Source organism: Takifugu rubripes, chromosome 1 (assembly GCF_901000725.2).
Source record: "Takifugu rubripes chromosome 1, fTakRub1.2, whole genome shotgun sequence".
NCBI lineage: Eukaryota > Metazoa > Chordata > Actinopteri > Tetraodontiformes > Tetraodontidae > Takifugu > Takifugu rubripes.
In genome coordinates this window covers 2,958,456-2,976,865 of record NC_042285.1, presented here as the reverse complement: position 1 = coordinate 2,976,865, position 18,410 = coordinate 2,958,456, and the positions used below count along the sequence as shown (strand labels likewise).

The window sequence follows — 18,410 nt, the reverse complement described above, 5'->3', positions numbered from 1 at the left end:
CAGGACAGGGCGGGTCGGCCGAAACTCAAGACACGCCCCCTATTACGTCACATATACATTAAAAATGTGACACAAACAAAATAAAACCAAAATAATTTTCTTCAAATGCATCAACTTCACTGTTTTTAACACTTTCATTTATTTATAAATCACTGAAGGCTATTAATAAAATACCGTGTTCAGTTAAATTAAAAGATTGATCTAAAAATAAACTAAAGTAAGTAAATAAAACACAAATATTGACACACAGGACGGCAGACAGCCAGGCGGACTGCTCAGACTGTTGAACTACGCTCATATTTCCGGGTGTGAAGTGATTCTCCTTATGGTCTGGCAGCCGCAGGTGAGTAAAACCCTGAATTAAAATAAATAAATCAATGAGCCTAAACAAGCAAATTACAACGTCACAACTGATAACGTGACGCACTGATTCTGATGACGTTAGAGGCGGGAGTGAATTAATGAATAGAGGCGCAAAACGTTCTTTTACAAAAATATTTTTTCATGATAGATGCATTTTATTAATAACTAGATTTTGACGAGAAACATAATTGTACTGCCACTAACCTGAAAGGACCACAGGATCGATAACTCCTATCAGAGGTAAACACATTAGCTCATAATTTACAAATAATTAGGAGCCAAAATGTTATTTATTTATTTAGTTATTTAGCCTTCTTGACCACGAGGTGTCGCAGTTGATACCAAAGTTGCTGCAATTGAGATAGTTACTGGAAAATGAGCAACTTCACAATCTGTTTTTGCTTTTGTTCATTTTTAAGTAAAGTTGAAAACTAAATTAAAATCAGATACTTGTTTGGATTTTGCTCGTGGAAATATGCAAACATTAGTTGCCCGTGATGAAACCACACAAAGATGAAAGATGATAAGTTTGACATATTTGACCTACAAAACAATCCTGGTTAGTTACAGTTTTTGTTAAAGCTAAAAACTCTGTCAGCATCTTCTTTAATTTATGGGATTGACAATTAAATAAACAGAGTTGGCCTGATTCTCTTTCAAAACCAAAACAGATGTAATTCAGTAGGACAAGTTTAAAGAAGACTTGCGAGTTTATCAGCTTTCAAAACATATGAAAATGCAGAAGATTTGCTTGAAAAATAGGCAAAAAAAAAACGTAACCACCAGCAGCTTTTGCATGAAGAGGAAACAGGATAAAAAATGCAAAATCTTGTGTTAACCTTCGCTGCCTTTGGAGGTGGGCAGATCTATCTATCTATCCATCTATCTCTCTATCTGTCTGTCTGTCTATCTATCATCTATCTCTCTATCTGTCTGTCTGTCTATCTATCCATCTATCTCTCTATCTGTCTGTCTGTCTATCTATCCATCTATCTCTCTATCTATCCATCCATCCATCCATCCATCCATCCATCATCCATCCATCCATCCATCCATCCATCCCTCCATCCATCATCCATCCATCCATCCATCCATCCATCCATCCATCCATCCATCATCCATCCATCCATCCATCCATCATCCATCCATCCATCCATCCATCCATCCATCCATCTATCATCTATCTATCTATCTATCTATCTATCTATCTATCTATCTATCTATCTATCTATCTATCTATCTATCTATCTATCTATCTATCCATCCATCCATCCATCCATCCATCCATCCATCCATCCATCCATCCATCCATCCATCCATCCATCCATCCATCCATCCATCCATCCATCTATCTATCTATCTATCTATCTATCTATCTATCTATCTATCTATCTATCTACCTATCTAGATTTAAATGTTGCTCTTAAGCACCTTTAATGGACCGAAACATGCAAAAAAAAAGCAACATGATTTTCTTTGTTTATCTTCCACCATCTCGGAGTTGTTCTCTTTCAGTATTATGCAAAAACCGCTCAGGTTTACGTAAACATGTCGGCAGACTTTTACATACACGGTTTCAGAGGTTTACAGACTCTAATATAATTTATATGAAGTTTTTGGCAGAAATCTGTGACCTGGGATCCTGGATTCCATCTCAATAACCTTTGCTTTTATATAAACAGTGCTCTTGCCGGAGTCTCTGAACTTCATTTGTCAAAAGTGCACACGACACCTGTTGTTTCAGGTATGTCACATGGTAGCCACACCCACATGGTAGCCACACCCACTCAGAGCCTGACGGCAGATCTTAAGAAAACAACCGTTTTCGTGCCTCGACAGATTAAAGAGGCCTGAAACACCACGGATATGAACCCTGATTCTGGAGACAGGCACTCTACTCCCTTGTCAGGGGCACATGTAATCCCCCTCAGGGACGACCCAATCATACCAGACCCCCTGCACCACAACCTGGACCAGGTGCTGATTCCCGGAAGCAGGGGTCTGATCTCCGGTCTGCTGGGCCTGAATGTGGTCCTGCTGGGAGTGGCTCTGATAACCGGACAGCTTTTCAACTCAGGGGGGCAGCAGAACCAGGAGGCCCGGGTCTTCCTGCTGCTGCTGATGGGGGTGAGTGTGGCATGGATGCTCTGGTACCTGCTGTGGGCCAGGAAACAGCCTGACATGAGTCCACATCAAGACCACCATGCCGGGGGAGTGGCCGCCACCAGTAAGAGGAGGAGGATATTCTGAAAGGTTGGTGCTTGTTTTCTGCTCTGATGTGATTCTTCTCCTGGTCCAGTGGTCCTGGTTCTCTTTGCTGGGCTCAGCGTTCTCCTGTTCGTCTGCATGATCGGGTATCTGATGATGATGAGGGAATGTAAGCCCGTTCCCCGAGTGGTCTCCCCGTTCATCGAGGCCTCTTTCCTGACTCTGCAGGTAACATTTACGTCCTCAGAGACGAGTATTTAAGTGTTGATTTAATTTCCAGACAAGCAAAGTAAATTTTACATGTACTAAATGCATTTTTTACATTTGCTAAATTTAAACTATTACTCTGTGTTTTTCAGGCATATTTGCTGTGGTGTCACTCCAAAGACTGTATACACCGACACAAGGTCGTCACCAGGTACATTAATCCACATCCTGTTCTCATTTATGTTGATTTCTTTGTTTGTTTATCCTAGTGCAAAGTTTACATGTATGCATAAAAAGATTCAAGGACCTGCTTTCCATTTGTTACCTATTTTAGTTTTCTAACAAGCGCTTAAAGCAGTGAGGACATTTAATTAACCTCTTGAGTCAAAAACTGTAGAAACAAATGCTGAATTGGCTGAATTGATGCCTGGTTCAGGTCCGGGTTGATCCTGATCCTCTCGGCCGATGTGCTGCTGTGGCTGAACGCCGTCACCGAGGACACCATCCATGAGGAGATCGAGCTGGAGAAAGAAGGGTCTGTCTCGGGTTTAGAAGGTAGCTGACTCCAGGTGTTCCTTCTCTCCAGACTCGCACTGTGACGATTACCAGAATCTCTCCGCAGGTCCAGGAATCTCTGACTTGAATTTGTGCCGGTGCGGCACAAACTCGTCCTGCCTCGCTTTCAGGAAAGGCGTTGAAGTTCTTTACCCCTTCACTATGGAGTTCTACCTGATGGCCGGCTGCATGATCTACGTCATGTGGAAGAACGTAGGCCGGCAGGTGAGCCCAGGCCACCACCACGTTACCCAGAAGCTGACCTTTGACCTCATACGCCAGGGGAGGTTCATTTATGGCCTCGTGTCTGGTGCTCTGGTCATTCTGGTGGGACTGGTCATCTTCATTCTCTACCAGCTGTGGGTCAGCTGGCAGAAGTTTCGCCATCTTGCCTTCCTCATGTTATACGTCTACCATATAGTTGTCATTCCCCTCATGTCCCTCTGCTGCCTGGTCGGACTGCTGGTCCACAGGGTGGAGAGACACGTCAAAGAAGGAGGTTATAACCCCACCCGCAACCTGGACGTCGCCCTCCTTATCGCCACAGCTTCAGGCCAGCTCGCATTGTCCTATTTCTCCTTGGTGGCAGCCCTGACTGTGGGGGCTGAGGGGCCGCTGGCCAGCCTGGACCTGTCCTACTCTATTCTCACCCTTCTGGAGCTGCTCCTCCAGAACGCCTTCATCATAGAGGGTCTCCATAGGCACCCAAATCTCCTTGCAGAGAAGAAGAAGAAGAAGAAGAAGCACAGAATGATTAAGGTCAAACCTACATTCCAATTAACTTTTTAGAATTATGGCTCAATTTAATTCTAAAAAACGAATTGTTGCTGTCAAAGGGTTCATTTTGTCCCACAGTCCAACAGAGAGACGTCAGAGGATATGACGAGAGGTTCAGGATGGGAGGGGGAACCTGCTGTCAGAGTGCATGATGGGAAAAAACCCTGGGCTCAAAGAATAATAAAAGAAATATGTGCCTTCCTCATCCTCTCTAACATCATGGTAAACTCACACGTTCACGTCTCATTTTTTTGCATTTGAACATGTTTTACGTTCCCTCGTCTTTCAGATGTGGGTCATTCCAGCGTTTGGAGTCCACCCCCAGTTTGAGATCGGCTTCGGGAAACAATTTTTTGGCTTCTCCGCCTGGTTCGCTCTGGTGAACCTGAGCCAGCCGCTCAGCGTTTTCTACAGGATGCATTCAGTGGCTGCGCTGATGGAGCTTCTCCTCATGGAGTAACCAAACCAGAAACGTCCTCAGTTCTGTTTTCCACCATCAAGTATGAAAACAGACGACTTTTAGAGTTTACAGTGAAATACTAAAGATTTAAACTGTTGTGTTGTGCACAGCAACGTAGAACTAGCCTAAAAGAAACTACATTTCCATTTTTAAATATAAATCATGTGTGTAAATTATTCTGAAATAAATCTATTGAAATCCTTTTGTTGTGCTCTTTGATCTTTTGTATTATAACTCTATTAAAGCCCGTTGTACCTGACTTCTCTCCGACTGGTCGTCAATGATGTTTATACCGCCACCTGGAGGTTAGTGGGGTCGTGGCAGGTTATCTGGCCAGATCCAGTCGGATTAATCAGTCGTGGATCAGAGATCAAACATTTCACATGAAACCATGAAACCGGATCAACTTTTATTGAGCCTTACAGTTTAATCTCCTATCCAGAACATTGTAGCTCCGTTTCAACAGAAACAGAAAGACAAAGTCTTTTTGCTATTTTAGTTTCTGCTTGGTTCTTCTGCAGAGTCCGTTCACGTGACCCTTGTTCAGGCGTCCAGAGATCCTGAGCGATCAACAGATCGTTTCAGCGGCTGCCCTAAATCCTCTGTATCTCAAACAGCCTGATGTCCGTGTCGTACCAGACCGGCGGGTCCACGTTGCTACGGAGACAGGCACCAGAAAGAAAAATGAATCAAACTCAAGCCGTGACGTCTAAACGTTTACTCAACACCCGCGGCGCCAGTTAACGACACTGGTGTTTGTTCTAACAGGGGAACAAACAGTGCAGATTAATGACATGCGTGTTTAGCAGACATCGCCACGGTAACCGAGCACACGCAGACTGAAAAATAAGATATTTGAAGTATGAAACTTATGACAGTGTAAATCATGTTTTTGCTCTTCCTTGAACTTTGACCTCAGCTGCACTCGTCCTGGCTGTACCGTAAGTAGATGACGCCCCACATGTATGTACGGAACCACGCGGCGGTGCCGGCGTTGGCCTGGTACTTCCTGATAAGGATGGGATGAGGGACGGGCAGGAGGCCCACCAGGGTGCCGTGCTGAAGGAAATTCAGGATTTCAGACTCATCTGTGAGACCCCTGAAGACGACCACAGTGTCAGAATGAGTCCAGTTCTTCGCATCATTACTGGTTAAAGCATTCAAAGTCCAAAAGTTCAACACAAAATACACTTTACTTCTGATCTTCTAATATGTGACACCTAAAGGTTAGAACTCCAAACAAGACAAATGGACTTTTTTTCTTACTTGTCAATGCAGATCTTCTCCACTTGGGGAACCAGGACCTGTAACAGCCTCATGATGGTCTGAAGAGGAAGCTTCACCTTCCATGACGTCACCTGAAGGACAAACGTGGCACCAGAAACAAATGGCTCATCAGCAAAGATGCTGATGAAGAACCTTTCTCATTTTGGATCGATTATAATGCTGATAGTTGCTAAACAGGTGAAGGCCAAGTATGGGACCCAGTGGTGCTCCACGACAGCCGTGACAAAAACATCATGCTGGTTCATTTCTACCAACCCAGTCTGGATTGGCGCTCCAGGGTGCCGAGGCGGAGATGGCCGACGGTTGACCGCTCGTCGTTTCTGACTGAGCGTGACTGATCTGACAGAGGAAACGATAAATTCATGACTTTATCTGCGCGGTCGATCAGGCGGTCACTAGAGCAACTGTCGCCACCTCGTGGTCTCGGTCCAAATTGGACTCGGTGTCGCTGGTTCCTACTGACGGGGGAACGTCTGACACGGACACCATGGTGCCTTCTTCACTCACCTGAGCCTTTTCTGTTATCTTATCGATGCCTAAAGGACGCAAATTTAGTTGATATTTCAAACCAAACAATTCCGGATACATTATCTGTAGCTCGTATGTAACCTCATACCTGGAGTGGCCTCTAAACTAGCATTGAACATTCTGGGTTCAGCTGCTACGGGAACTCTGGAATTATCCGCCGCCTCTGACGTGACAGATCCGGACCTGGAAAGCCCTGACTTCCTCTTCTTCTGCTGCAGGGCCTTCTGGATGGATGCCATGTCAGACGGCAGGTTGGCCAACTGGTGGAAAATGCTGCGTTTTCGGATGATGGCGTACACCAGGTTGGAGTTACCTGCGAGGCAGATTTAGGAGTAAACCAGCATCCAGGTCTGGGATCTGTCGACCTGGACTCACGCTCTCACCATCAAACTGATACTGGATGACGTTGTTGAAGACCTCCAGGAGAAAGAAGACCAGGTAATGGTTCTGGGGGGAGGAGAAGAGGAACCAGGGTGTGGAGAAGGCCTCCAGGAGGTGGAGCAGCTTGTTAGCAGCCACCATGGACAGACTTTTCAGGTAAGGAGAAACTGTGGTCAAAAACCAACAAAAAAGGAAAATCAGAACGGTGCTGCAGTAGCACGGATCAGCCACCAGGGGTGACATTTCACCATCGGATACTCACTGTTCACAATCACAGTGAGAAGACAGTCGAAGAGAGGCTGGAGGCGATGGTGGCCGCTGCTGACGATCTTATGGAAGATCTAAACAGACCCGTCAAATTACAGCACAGTCCTTAGATCTCCGACACACTTAGCGCGCTAAATATGGATCTTTGATATGTTTTTATTCCTCCCGATAATCTTTACGCTCGTTACTTTTGTTTTTACCACGATGAGGAGGTCGGCGTGGGTTCCCGTGAAGACAGGAATGTCCATCGGAACACGCAGAACGTAGGGTTTGTTGAGCCGAACGCCAAAGTTCCTCTCTCCGCTCAGCAGCAGGAGGATGAAGACGCCGATGTGCACGAGGCCGACGCGAGCTGTGGGTTAACACACACGCGGGGGGGGGTTAAAGGCGTGCGTGGAGTGTGACGGTACACATCAGGACACGGTCTCTGCTCACACTGATCCGCTCTGGCGTCGTTCAGGTAGAACAAGATGGGAACCAGAACGTCTAATACGTCACTGCTCTTCAGGACGAAGAACAAGAACTTCTACAAGGAAAAGACCCCGGAATTAAACCTCCGCTGCCGATCCTGAATCTCGGGCCCTCGTCGGAGCGCCGAACCTTGTTGATGTCGCAGAGTTTCCAGAAGAGGAGCAGCAGCTCCTGGTGGAACTGGATCTTCTTGGCAGAATGAGGCAGGTACGTCTGGACCAGAGGGTTGTTGAGAAGCTGAGTCAGACCCTTCAGCATGAAGCTCAGGTCCTAATTCCATAAAGATAAACAAAACCTCAATGTGGAAGCATCAGCATCATCCTTTAAACAAACTAGTGTCAGAGCTCTTCGCACCTCGTCTCTGTGGATTCTGGAGAGATAATTCACAAAAAGGTTTTCAGCTTCTGCTGGCTGAAAAAAAACAACACAATATTTCAGTTTTCTCTCATTGATGCGTAATAAAAACAATATACGTCGTCTCGGTTACCATGGCGAAACAGATAAAAGCACTAATTCTCACCTCCTGCTGCCCCACAGCTGCTGAGGGTGAAATACCCCCCAGAACCTGCAGGCTGGCTCTGGCGACGCCCTCGTGCTCCAGGGCGATGATGAGGACCTGGATCACGTGCACCACCAGCTGCTCCCGCTGGTCCGAGGACAGGAGGTAGTTGTACGGGATCCCGTATCCCACGGGGTCGTAGGCGCAAACCACGTTGAGCAGGGAGGTGAAGAGGGGGAGGGCGTGTCTGGGCAGAAGAGAGGGGGAAACGGGGGGGGGTCAGTCAGTGACCACTGATGGAGGTGTGACATTTTCCCTAGAGGGAGTATAAATCCAATTAAAGGTTTATGAGAACATTTATTTTAAGTGTTTTTCCCCTACTGTCAGGCTGTTGCGCTCACATGGCGGCGATACAAGCAAGCTCCGCCCCTTTCAACTGTTATTTCCAAAGTTGGTTTCTATCCTCCAGGAAATTCTTAAAACCAGTAAAACACCGGCTACACTTCCTGTTTACTTTACATTCATTCTGGTGTTTCCGGGTGGCGCCACGAGAGGGCAGAATTTCCCGGATACTTGGCGGATGCCATGAAAAAGGGGGCAAAAAAAACGGCATTAAATAAATGTGTTTCTGGTAGTTCTAATGCTTACCCTCCATCCATCGGACAAGGAAGAGAAGGCATCGAAACAGTGTGTGTGTGCGTACGTGCGTGCGTGTATTCGCTCTGTTTGAATTCTACCTGTTCTCCGAGGAGCAGAAGAAGGAGACCCAGGGGTTGACGCTCTTCCTGTCCGCTGACGGGGGGAGGTACATCGCTTCGGAGAAGCAGGTCAGCAGCAGTTTCAGCAGCTCCGTCCTGATGGAACAAACGCGGTCAGACGAGGACACGCGTCCACATCTGACGTGCTAAACCATCACCTGTTCGTGTCGTGCACGTGGTTGTACGGAGGCGAGTGAGCGAAGCCGACCCCGGCCTCCCAGATGTACTCGCAGCTGTCGATGGCCTGAGTGTCCAACGCTGTGTCCTACCAACACTTAAGTAATTAATCCCACATTAACTATAAACATAACTACCCAACACACATCTTTTGCTTTGACTCCTTGATTAATTTGTAAAACAAGTCAAGGTATTAAACTAATTCCTCCAACAGTTTCAGGCAGAAGGAAGGAAAACAATAAAAGCATTAAAGCACATTCTGGAACTAAAGTTGACGTGTCCAGACAAACTGGTTGCTCCTAAACGTGATTAAAGGTGTTAAATTACAGACTAATCTGGAATATGCACCGCGAGCGTGCTCGCACCCACTTCACCCGCCGCTTCAGCGGCTCATATCTTGGCACGGCGGGCGCCGATAACTCGGGGAGGCTGTCATGTGACGATAGCGTGGCAGCTATGAGTGATGTCATCCTTGTTAAAACTGCTATTTTTATGCTATAGCGCTTCTGTTGTTGTCCCAGGACAATGCTGTTTTCTATGAATTAGTCGCTAATTTAACTTCGCATTCAAACTTGGATTAATAAAAAACATAAAAAGAATGTTTTCAGTTGGCTAATTTCCCGTCTCTACCACTGAACCGTGTAACTCTGGTGGTTAATATGGTCACCTTGGCAACGCGGTGGCTACACACACGCTTCGCGGTGGCTGTTCACGTTTGTTTAACGCCGTTGAGACGTGTCCACCCTCCTGTCTGCAGCCCAGAGGACAAACATTCCTCCATCTCTGGTTCATGTGCAGTAACTGATTAACTACCGCAACACAAGATAGTGTGAGATAACCACGCTAACTGGACGCGCTACCTGCTAACCCACATGCAGGTTGAAAAGGAAAAACCATTACATGTAACGTTTTATTGACTGTGGTGTTAGAGGTCCATTTAAACCACATATTCTCCAGTTCTGTCCAAAAAAATTAGCTTTGAGCAAACGTCAGCCTGAACCTCAACAAAGCCACCTAGCTTTAGCTAGTTTATTTAGTTTAACTTGCACAAACTGAAATAGCTATGTGCACATAAATGTTACATCTTTTAGTTACGTGCCCATCTCCAGGACTCATCTAAAGCTAAGCTAACTGCTCAGGCTAATGCACGGACATGAATCACTTTAGGGAACAGGTAAATCCTGAGATTCGGCTGCTTGTTTTGTCCAGGTGAACAGCAGGATATCGAGGACACTGCCTGTTAGACTCACCGGGCTGTTCCTCTTGCAGCTCTGAACCGTGAAATCGGGACAGAACAGCAGGTCGGCGATGGCCAGCAGCAGCAATTCAGCCAGCGGTCGAGCTTCATCTTCACCATCGTCTTCTTCCAGATTCTGGCGGCCAAAGAAACGAGGGTCAGGAGAGGTCACGTGTGTCACGGTGGACTTTTAAGTATCCAGTGAAGATCATATTTCCATGTTTTGATGTGACTGTCAAAGACGTGCTGAGCTGGGTGAGATGACATGCTCGTCAACGTGAACAGCCAGCACATAGCTAACGTATCGGTGTTAAAACTGTTTCTATGCCAACCAGGCTAAGATGGCTTCACAAGTGTTTATTGGTTTAGAATTCTTTGTTTTACAGGTTGTTTCACCATCTCAAAGGTGTTAGCGGTCTCTAAGAGGATGCTGCTAGGTTAGCATGAGCAACAGAATTTTCTTACAGTCAGACTGACTGTTGCACTTTAACTCCACCCCCCCCATTAGAGGACATTCAATCCCTGCACGATTCAGCCGACAATGGGGGGCACAATGTGGTCAGTGTTCGGGCAGGGGGTCTCCTTTCGTACAGGTAACTAAAGAACCTGCAGCCCAGGTCTCCAACCTCCAGAACAAGACCTCCAGACCAGAGTGGGCTCAGGGTTACGGATCATACCCCCGCTCTGCCGGCGCCGGGCACGGTGGACCAGAAGAAGCCCCTCCAGTCGGCGTCCTCAAAGATGTACGGCAGGATGCGGGTGAGCAGCCGCGTGCAGTTCAGCACCGTCTGTCTCTGCTTCTCTGAGGAGCAGCCAGAGTCGGCGCCCTGGACCAGTTTTTCCACCGCCTGTGGGGCAACAACACGCAGAAATATTTACACCTGCAGGGTCGGAAACGCGGAACACTGTTGTCGTTTTCAGCAACAGACTTTCCCCCAGTCCGGAAAATCCCTGGAATCACGTCCGTGTCCATTAATCAATTATTATTCAAAGGTTAACAAAGGTCACCGGAGTTTGGGGGCGGGGCTAGTTTTATTTAGCTGGATGCTAAATAATACCCAATTTACACTGTGGAGACGGATGTTCGTAAAGCCCAGTATGAAACCCAATACCGGAAGTGTCAACAGTACCGACAAGTTTAACAAGAAATGGCAGCATTCCAGGCATCTCCGGGGCAACAGAGCAGGTGGGGTGGATGCAACCATTAGAATATTGCCTCCTTCCTTCCCTCCTCGGCTCACCTTGTAGCAGAGGGTTGCCAGGTTTGAGGGAGATTCCTCCCTCACGGCCCGGATCTCAGCGGCTGGAACCAGAGCAAAGATGTCCTGGACGGTGGTGGAGGCATCGGACCAGAACTGGTCCCAGAAGGCATCATCTGAGGCTTCCACAGGCTGCAGGACAGGAGAGACACCACAACATGTGTGAACAACATGACCCCGATCCGGTCTGAACACAGCAGCTGAAAATCAATTGGGATTTTTACTTTTACTGTAAACAAATGTCTGAGCTGAAGAAACCGATATTATTAAAATAACAAGGGCATTAAGGAATTAACAGCTCGACTTTTCAGAGATATATCACAAGGAACTTCAATCAAAACATGGCCGTCGTGGATCAATTCGGTTTTCTGTCTTTAAACATGAAAATGTGATTACTTTTTATGCCGGTGAATCGATTTAATGTAGTGACAAACGGCTTGGTTCGTTTTAAACACATCTTTACAACTTAGATAGGACTTTAATTTCGGAACTTGTTGCATCGTTGCTAACAGAGAATGAAAGACATATTTCTGGATAAATGTTTCAGTTTGAGTGGAAACCGGTTTAATCTCCACATCTGCGTCCACCTGCTGCCAGCTGCTACTTTCACCTGCTGAAACGCGGCGCTTCACCACGTTCGGGCACAAACTCACCTGAGTTTTGGTGGTCAGCTGAATCACCGCTTTCCTGAAGTGAAGTTTGGAGTCGCCGCTGCCCATTTTTTTGCTGGGAAAAACTTCAGCTGGATGATCGGATTGACGTTAACGCCGAATAGAGGAGAATCATCATCCTCCTCGTGATGCCTTCAAGCACTGCTCGGAAAATAAAGCTTCCTGAGGAGCTGTCAGAAGTCGATCGAAAAGAAGGTTTTAAATCCTCACTCAGGGGGAATAAAACACACAAGTCCTGACAACAGATGCTCTAAATTAATTTGAAACTCTTATACATCGCAATTTATTCACAAGATAATCTAAAATAAACAAGATTTTTATTTGTATTTCTTTATGCCCGTACAATTGTCTAGGTAAACAAATGTGAACAAATAAAAATATTGTATTGTGAATTGCCATAAAAACAAAGGAATATCAGATAAAGTCCAATACGAATGGAAACTGATCATCTAGATATTCAGGCATGTGAGTGTGTACTGTTTTTGCGTTTGTTATTGTCTGTATGTGAAAAGCATTTATTCCTATGGTCATAAACGTCGCACAAGTCAACACGCTGGAGCAGGATCCAAACTCGAGGCCACTTCCGGGATGTCAAAGGCGTTTGCTGTGTGTGACGTCATCATTTCTTATTTACTTTTTTTTTTAAACTGACTCGTCCACTTTTGAGTGCATCTAATGTCTCCTCAATTCTTTACATTTGGGGGAAATTATACTTTTTTCAAACATTTCTCACAAAAGAGGTACTATTTCTACATTCAATCAATCAATCAATTTTATGTAGCGTCTGTTACAATCAGAATTGTTTCTAGGCACTTTCCAGAATCCCAGGGCCTGACCCCCATCAAGCAACAGTGGCAGGAAAAACTCCCCTTTAACAGGAAGAAACCTTGAGCAGGACCAGGCTCATGTAGGGGGACCCTCCTGCTGGTGGGGGGCTGGGTAGAGAGAGAGGAGAGGGGGAGTAGAGGTAGAGGAGAGAATAGGTAGAACATAGAAATACATTATATTAATTAAAATAAGCGAGTTGGGTGGATCAGCGGGGTCGGAGGTCAGTAGGTCAACTTTGAAGGCCGGCGATACCTGTAGATGAATACAGAAGGGGGGGGGGGGACAGAAAAACTACACAAGAAATAGTTCTGCAATAGTTCTGACCCATTTTTGCTGAGATCCAATTCCATTTGATGTGATCTGCCCCTTTAACTTGCTCATTTATAGCCATTTCAACATTAAGTCAGATATTTCTTCATGCCACTCTCCTCAGCCAATCACGGCGCTGCTCTCCAGGTCCCCGCACGCCACAGACAAAACAAGACGAAGCCTGAGGTTTTCCTCCAGAATGCTTCGCCACAAGCGCCTTCATGCAGTGTGGATCAGACGCGGCGTGAGGAAGATGACATTCTGGAGGGTTCTGGCAGCCGCCTTCGCCATCCTGACCACCGCCGAGGCTGTAAGAACCCTCCTACCCTGTTTCCTGATATTTGGTTTTCAGCAGATTTCTTTCAGACTGTTTTCTACCTTCAGGGTTCATCCAGAGAGGGGCGACGGCAGACTTTCCTCTCCTCCTCCTCCACTTCATTCTTGTCCCTGTCTGAGAGCTCAGGTGAGAACCTTTCATGGCGACCTGCTTGTTGCCTGATGCTGAGCCTGATGGTGTTCCTGAAAACCAGGTGGACTCTGTCTGCACGGAGGCACTTCGGTCCCTTCGCTAACATCTGGAGAACACATGTTCTGTCTGTGCGCCGACGGCTTCCAGGGCAAAAACTGTGAAACTGGTGAGAACCTCGGCTGAGGAGCTGCTCTCCTGCATCTGTTCCACAATTTTAACGAACCTTCTGCTGCTGTAGTCAAAAACAGCCAGTGTTACGAGGGCGTGGGGCTGTTCTACAGAGGAACGGCGTCCCAGTCAGAGAGCGGGAGGACCTGCCGGGTCTGGGACCCCCAGACCCGAGAGAGCTACTTGGCCTCTGACATAAACTCAGGGAGACACAATTACTGCAGGTAGGCCTCCAGGATCACAGGAACCACTCGAATGTGACTGTTTAGGTCTGGTCCCTGGTTCCTACATCTCTGAGAAGGTTTAAAAATGCTCAGAACTGCTGGAGCTTTTGACTCGGATTATTCCAGTCAAATGATGTCAGAGCAATAAATCAAAGCTCTGATTCTGCTTTTTTTTTTTCTTTCAAGTGGATTTGGTTTATTCCTGTTCTATCAGTCACTTTGGTACCACCATGATTGTTCTGTTGTCACTTTATTATATTTTGGATATCAGGAATGTTTATATGTAAAACTCCCACCATGCATCACACCATTACTGCTTGCAGACTCATTAGCAACGAACTAACACAAGGAAGTAAACCAGATTATATTGTACGTACAATGTAGCCCCCTTGTGGCCAAATCATAAAATTACACCATCTGGTTAACAGCCTGTTTACAGTTTTTTTTTTTTAGAAAAAAACAACTGAACCCAGCACGAGGAGAACCCCTCTCTATCTTACTTTTCTAAGATTTCTAAAGTGTTTCAGACATCAGTCACTGCCAGGTGGGTCCATGTCTTTCCCCTCAGAAACCTGCACTTCAGGCGGCGTCCGTGGTGTTACGTGATGAAAAACCAGCAGCTGCTGTGGGAGTACTGTGCAGTTCCGCGCTGTAGCTCAGACTTGTGTAGGTGCATTCCTGTCCCACAAAAGAAAAACGCTTTAAGAGTTTGTGATCGAGGTGTCCTTAATCTGAGGTGTCCTCATTTTGCAGCTCCAAGCCAGGCTCCGCCCACCCCCGCTCATCCAGCCACAGGTAACTCCACAGCCTGACCAAACTCGTCATTTTCGTGCCTCATTTCCAAAGACTGATGTTGTCCCTCTGCAGAGCCGATGGAGTCGGCGTGCGGGCAGCGCCGCAGGAGGAAGCAGATGAAGATCGTGGGCGGGACCGTCGCCACAGTGGAATCCCACCCCTGGGTCGCTGCCATATTTTGGCGCGCCAAGTCCAAGGAGAAAGTGTTCCGCTGTGGGGGGAGTCTGATCTCATCCTGCTGGGTCCTCACGGCTGCCCACTGCTTCCCCGATGGGTAGGAACTCAGGCCACTTATAAACCCACAAAGGATGGGATCGAACCCTGGACCAGTCTCCTGGCTGCACCAGTAATCCCGGTCGAGTCCAGATTATATGCACCAGCATGACCACTGTCAGAGACCACCAAGGGGTCTAAAATAAGCTTCCAGTTTACGTTCTTGGACATAATTCATTACCCAGCTCAGCACCCTAACCATCCCAACTAACCTCCAAATCCTAACCCTAATCTAAAACCAATTCCAACCCATGTTGTAACCTTTAAATAGTCCTTTTAAGTGATGGAACCCAGTAGAACTTTGCTGGAAGAATGAGAATTTGTATGTAGTTTTATGTAGTCAATGTGAGAACACACACACATACAAACACTGAATAAAACTGCACCATTATTTCCTTTATCCTGAATCAGATTACCGGTATGTCATAATCTGGTCTGGGTAAGGAAGGTGCCGACTGACTGGAGAGTTTGTCTTTCAGGTCACATCTGAAAACACGCCGTTTCTCTGTCGTCCTGGGGAAAAATGCCCTGAATGAGAGCAAATCGACCATGGAGCAGAAGTTTGGAGTGGAGCAGATCATCGTCCACAGGGACTTTGACAACACCGACGGAAACTTCAACAACGACATCGGTACAGATGATGGTGTTGCTCCTGCAGATCAGGCGCGACGCAGCTTCGCAGATTCCCCGTCAGTGTTTTTGTTTCTCCAGCGCTGCTGAAGCTGAAATCCACCAGAGGAACATGTGCGAAGAAGAGCAGGACGGTGGGGAGCGTCTGCCTGCCGCAGCATCTCCTCCAGCCTGGGCTCACCTGTGAGATCGCTGGATACGGGAAAGAGCAACATGGTGAGGAAACATCTCCGCTCCCAATAGAAGTATGGCTTGACAGGAAGTGAAGACCCCAGAAAGCAGCCGTGCACAAAAACACCTTTTAAAATGAAGGCATTAAACCCCCAGTGAAACCATCAAATACCTCTAAAATACAAGGACAAGCAAAGTTGGCTGAGTGGCCTCCTGGTTGTCCTCCAGGTTCATGGTTCAGGTCCCAGTACCTCAGAGAGACTCAGGTCAACGTCATCTCTGATGACGTGTGTCGGCAGGAGGACTACTACGGAAACCTGATCACCAGCAACATGTTCTGTGCCGGTCAGCCCGACTGGAGCCGGGACGCCTGCAAGGTATTCAGAACAGTTCAGGCTGGATCAGATGGGTCAGGTCCCTCTAATGTTCCTCTGTCCTGCAGGGGGACTCTGGGGGGCCGCTGGTGTGCGAGGTCAACGGCAGGCTCTTCCTGTTTGGGGTGATCAGCTGGGGCGACGGCTGTGCCAAAGAGTTTCGACCCGGCGTCTACACCAGAGTGACCAACTATCTGCGCTGGATAGAAGAGAAGGTCCAGAGCGGATCCATGCTTCTCGAGAAATAATCAGGCTCCGGTTCTGCTGCTTAAAAAACTCATTTTTAGGAATAATTGAAAATCGGAATGCTTAGCTATAATCTTTACAATATCTATCTATCTATCTATCTATCTATCTATCTATCTATCTATCTATCTATCTATCTATCTATCTATCTATCTATCTATCTATCTATCTATTTAATCTTCTCTGTCCACTGGGTGGCGCTGTTGTACAACCCGGTGATTTCGCGGAGGAAGACAAAAGTTGTTTAATCTGAATATTTAAAAACCAAACAAACAAGAAAAAATCCCACCTGTGTTTATGATCCTCCATCTCCGCAGAAACAGAACATTCATAATTTCATCAGTTCGGGCACTTTAGAATATTTCCATATTCCAGTACATCAACCCACCTCGTGCTACAAAAACAGACAATTTAGAATATTCCTGACTGGGGATCGACTGGTTTTTCCTGATGGTGCAGCCTCAGTCTCACTCTTTGCCTCATTCAACATCAAGAAAATTGTCCCAGCATGAACCCAACTGCTGGCAGAAGCCGCTTCAGATGGTTCGGACTGTGACGGTGCATCTGGTCTTCCACCAACTGAAGTGGACCTACGTCACCATGCTAGGAGATCACGCTGCCCCCACCCCCTCTACAGAGCAGGGGGGCCCTCTTCAAGACATAGCTCTCCTAACAGCACCTCCTATCTCTGCTCACCTCCACTCTCCTCGCTGCAGTTCGCTTTGGACAAAAGCGTCTGGTAAATGTCTCAAATGAAAAAGCATCTGAGATATGTAACCACAACACGGTATCAAGTAAAGGCACGTGGAACAAGTTGCATTTTAACTCTGCCAATTTAGTTTCTTTTTGCTCATTTTTGCTTCTCTGGCTTTGATGTTTGCGTCTTCGGTTGGTCATTGTACCTCACTTTTCAGTGGCTCCAGATTTCATTTTGCATTTGCTTTAGGTGATTTTTTGCGCTCCAAACAGTGATGTTTTTTTGTTTTAGAACAGGTTCCACAGGCACAAAAAAAACCCTGTGTGTTTAAGAGACGAACCAGTTTGTTTTGAGTCACCGTCGGATTGTCCAGGTGTGTCTGCGGCTCCAAATCTCTCCAAACATTCAGGAATTTCAGATCAAACTCAACTGAACACACAGACGGGAAGAAACTGCACCCTGAAAAAGACCTAAAAGATATATCAGGGTAAAAGTGGAAAAGGTTTATGGACTCTTTTCAAGCTTTTCACAGTCTTGGCCTAAATCATCTTTCCTATGCTTTTTTTAAATTTTTATTTACATTTTTACCAGAATTTAATTTACAGCTAAAGAAAATAAACCTGATCCAATAGTACTTTGTTTCATTTTATTTGCAGTCTAAACTACAGTTAAAAAAATACTGAATTTACTTTGATCCTGACTAAAAGCGCTTTGTTCAGCTCCCTCAGAGACACACCTCCTTTTAGCCACGCCCCCCACCTCACCGTCAACTCCAAACTGAAGGCAGACCAGTTGTCAGACGACTCCTCACCAGCCTGCATACAGCATCGCACAAAGTGAGTACAGATACTTTAAAATACCGCAGCTAAAGTCGACAATACTTAAACTAAAATGATACTTCGCTCTTTAAAGTAAGGAACGCGCCTACATACATAAAGGTAGATTTACCTGTCATGTACAAACCCAGGTTCGTGCTTGACTAATGTTTTTTAATGCAGTCCTCCTCCAGGGAACGCCACCATGCCCGAGACCGCAGAGTCCCATTTGTACTCCCTCACCACCAACCGCAACTGTGTCATCGAGATGACCAACCTCAGCCAGTACTTCTGCCTCCGTTGCCC

At 46.4% G+C, this 18,410-nt stretch overlaps 3 protein-coding genes across 6 annotated transcripts; 2 read left to right on the top strand and 1 right to left on the bottom strand.

Annotated features, from left to right (window-relative positions):
- The first annotated feature begins 313 nt into the window (after positions 1–313).
- LOC101065795 (proton channel OTOP3-like) lies at positions 314–4,823 on the top strand. Its single transcript, XM_003961100.2, has 9 exons — positions 314–343; positions 2,046–2,107; positions 2,203–2,590; positions 2,663–2,799; positions 2,931–2,989; positions 3,215–3,333; positions 3,401–4,092; positions 4,189–4,332; positions 4,400–4,823. The coding sequence occupies exons 3-9, from the start codon at positions 2,230–2,232 to the stop codon at positions 4,568–4,570; spliced, it is 1,683 nt and encodes a 560-aa protein (XP_003961149.2). The 5' UTR covers positions 314–343; positions 2,046–2,107; positions 2,203–2,229; the 3' UTR covers positions 4,571–4,823.
- Positions 4,824–4,947: 124 nt separating this feature from the next.
- Positions 4,948–12,285, bottom strand: hid1b (HID1 domain containing b). Of its 2 annotated transcripts, none has more exons than XM_029836983.1 (19): positions 12,088–12,285; positions 11,417–11,566; positions 10,853–11,023; positions 10,189–10,311; positions 8,920–9,026; positions 8,741–8,857; positions 8,025–8,250; positions 7,859–7,915; positions 7,634–7,774; positions 7,469–7,559; positions 7,222–7,385; positions 7,029–7,107; positions 6,769–6,933; positions 6,474–6,698; positions 6,272–6,393; positions 6,113–6,196; positions 5,837–5,928; positions 5,511–5,669; positions 4,948–5,227 (listed from the first exon to the last, which is right to left on the bottom strand). In XM_029836983.1, the coding sequence occupies exons 1-19, from the start codon at positions 12,151–12,153 to the stop codon at positions 5,164–5,166; spliced, it is 2,403 nt and encodes an 800-aa protein (XP_029692843.1). In that variant the 5' UTR covers positions 12,154–12,285; the 3' UTR covers positions 4,948–5,163. The 2 variants fall into 2 exon arrangements, with proteins under 2 accessions (XP_029692843.1, XP_003961150.1); XM_003961101.3 differs by having other exon boundaries at positions 7,234–7,385.
- Positions 12,239–18,320, top strand: plaub (plasminogen activator, urokinase b). 3 transcript variants are annotated; one of them, XM_011608183.2, is made up of 14 exons: positions 12,239–12,300; positions 13,367–13,552; positions 13,627–13,705; positions 13,773–13,877; positions 13,950–14,103; positions 14,672–14,769; positions 14,857–14,898; positions 14,971–15,172; positions 15,651–15,802; positions 15,883–16,017; positions 16,201–16,349; positions 16,415–17,776; positions 18,009–18,125; positions 18,288–18,320. In XM_011608183.2, the coding sequence occupies exons 2-12, from the start codon at positions 13,442–13,444 to the stop codon at positions 16,592–16,594; spliced, it is 1,407 nt and encodes a 468-aa protein (XP_011606485.2). In that variant the 5' UTR covers positions 12,239–12,300; positions 13,367–13,441; the 3' UTR covers positions 16,595–17,776; positions 18,009–18,125; positions 18,288–18,320. The 3 variants fall into 3 exon arrangements, with proteins under 3 accessions (XP_011606485.2, XP_029692870.1, XP_029692872.1); XM_029837010.1 differs by having other exon boundaries at positions 16,415–17,791; XM_029837012.1 differs by lacking the exon at positions 14,857–14,898 and having other exon boundaries at positions 12,248–12,300; positions 14,672–14,810; positions 14,973–15,172.
- Positions 18,321–18,410: the final 90 nt, after the last annotated feature.

Excerpts from the sequence above, each read along its gene's own strand:
- LOC101065795 (XM_003961100.2), top strand. The coding sequence starts at position 2,230 with ATGAACCCTGATTCTGGAGACAGGCACTCTACTCCCTTGTCAGGGGCA. Across the intron at positions 2,591-2,662 it reads CGGGGGAGTGGCCGCCACCA|TGGTCCTGGTTCTCTTTGCT; the intron begins GTAAGAGGAGGA and ends CTCCTGGTCCAG. Across the intron at positions 4,333-4,399 it reads TCATCCTCTCTAACATCATG|ATGTGGGTCATTCCAGCGTT; the intron begins GTAAACTCACAC and ends CTCGTCTTTCAG.
- hid1b (XM_029836983.1), bottom strand. The coding sequence starts at position 12,153 with ATGGGCAGCGGCGACTCCAAACTTCACTTCAGGAAAGCGGTGATTCAG. Across the intron at positions 11,024-11,416 it reads TGGCAACCCTCTGCTACAAG|GCGGTGGAAAAACTGGTCCA; the intron begins GTGAGCCGAGGA and ends GTTGCCCCACAG. Across the intron at positions 7,775-7,858 it reads CCAGAATCCACAGAGACGAG|GACCTGAGCTTCATGCTGAA; the intron begins GTGCGAAGAGCT and ends TTATGGAATTAG.
- plaub (XM_011608183.2), top strand. The coding sequence starts at position 13,442 with ATGCTTCGCCACAAGCGCCTTCATGCAGTGTGGATCAGACGCGGCGTG. Across the intron at positions 13,878-13,949 it reads GGGCAAAAACTGTGAAACTG|TCAAAAACAGCCAGTGTTAC; the intron begins GTGAGAACCTCG and ends CTGCTGCTGTAG. Across the intron at positions 15,803-15,882 it reads AAACTTCAACAACGACATCG|CGCTGCTGAAGCTGAAATCC; the intron begins GTACAGATGATG and ends TTGTTTCTCCAG.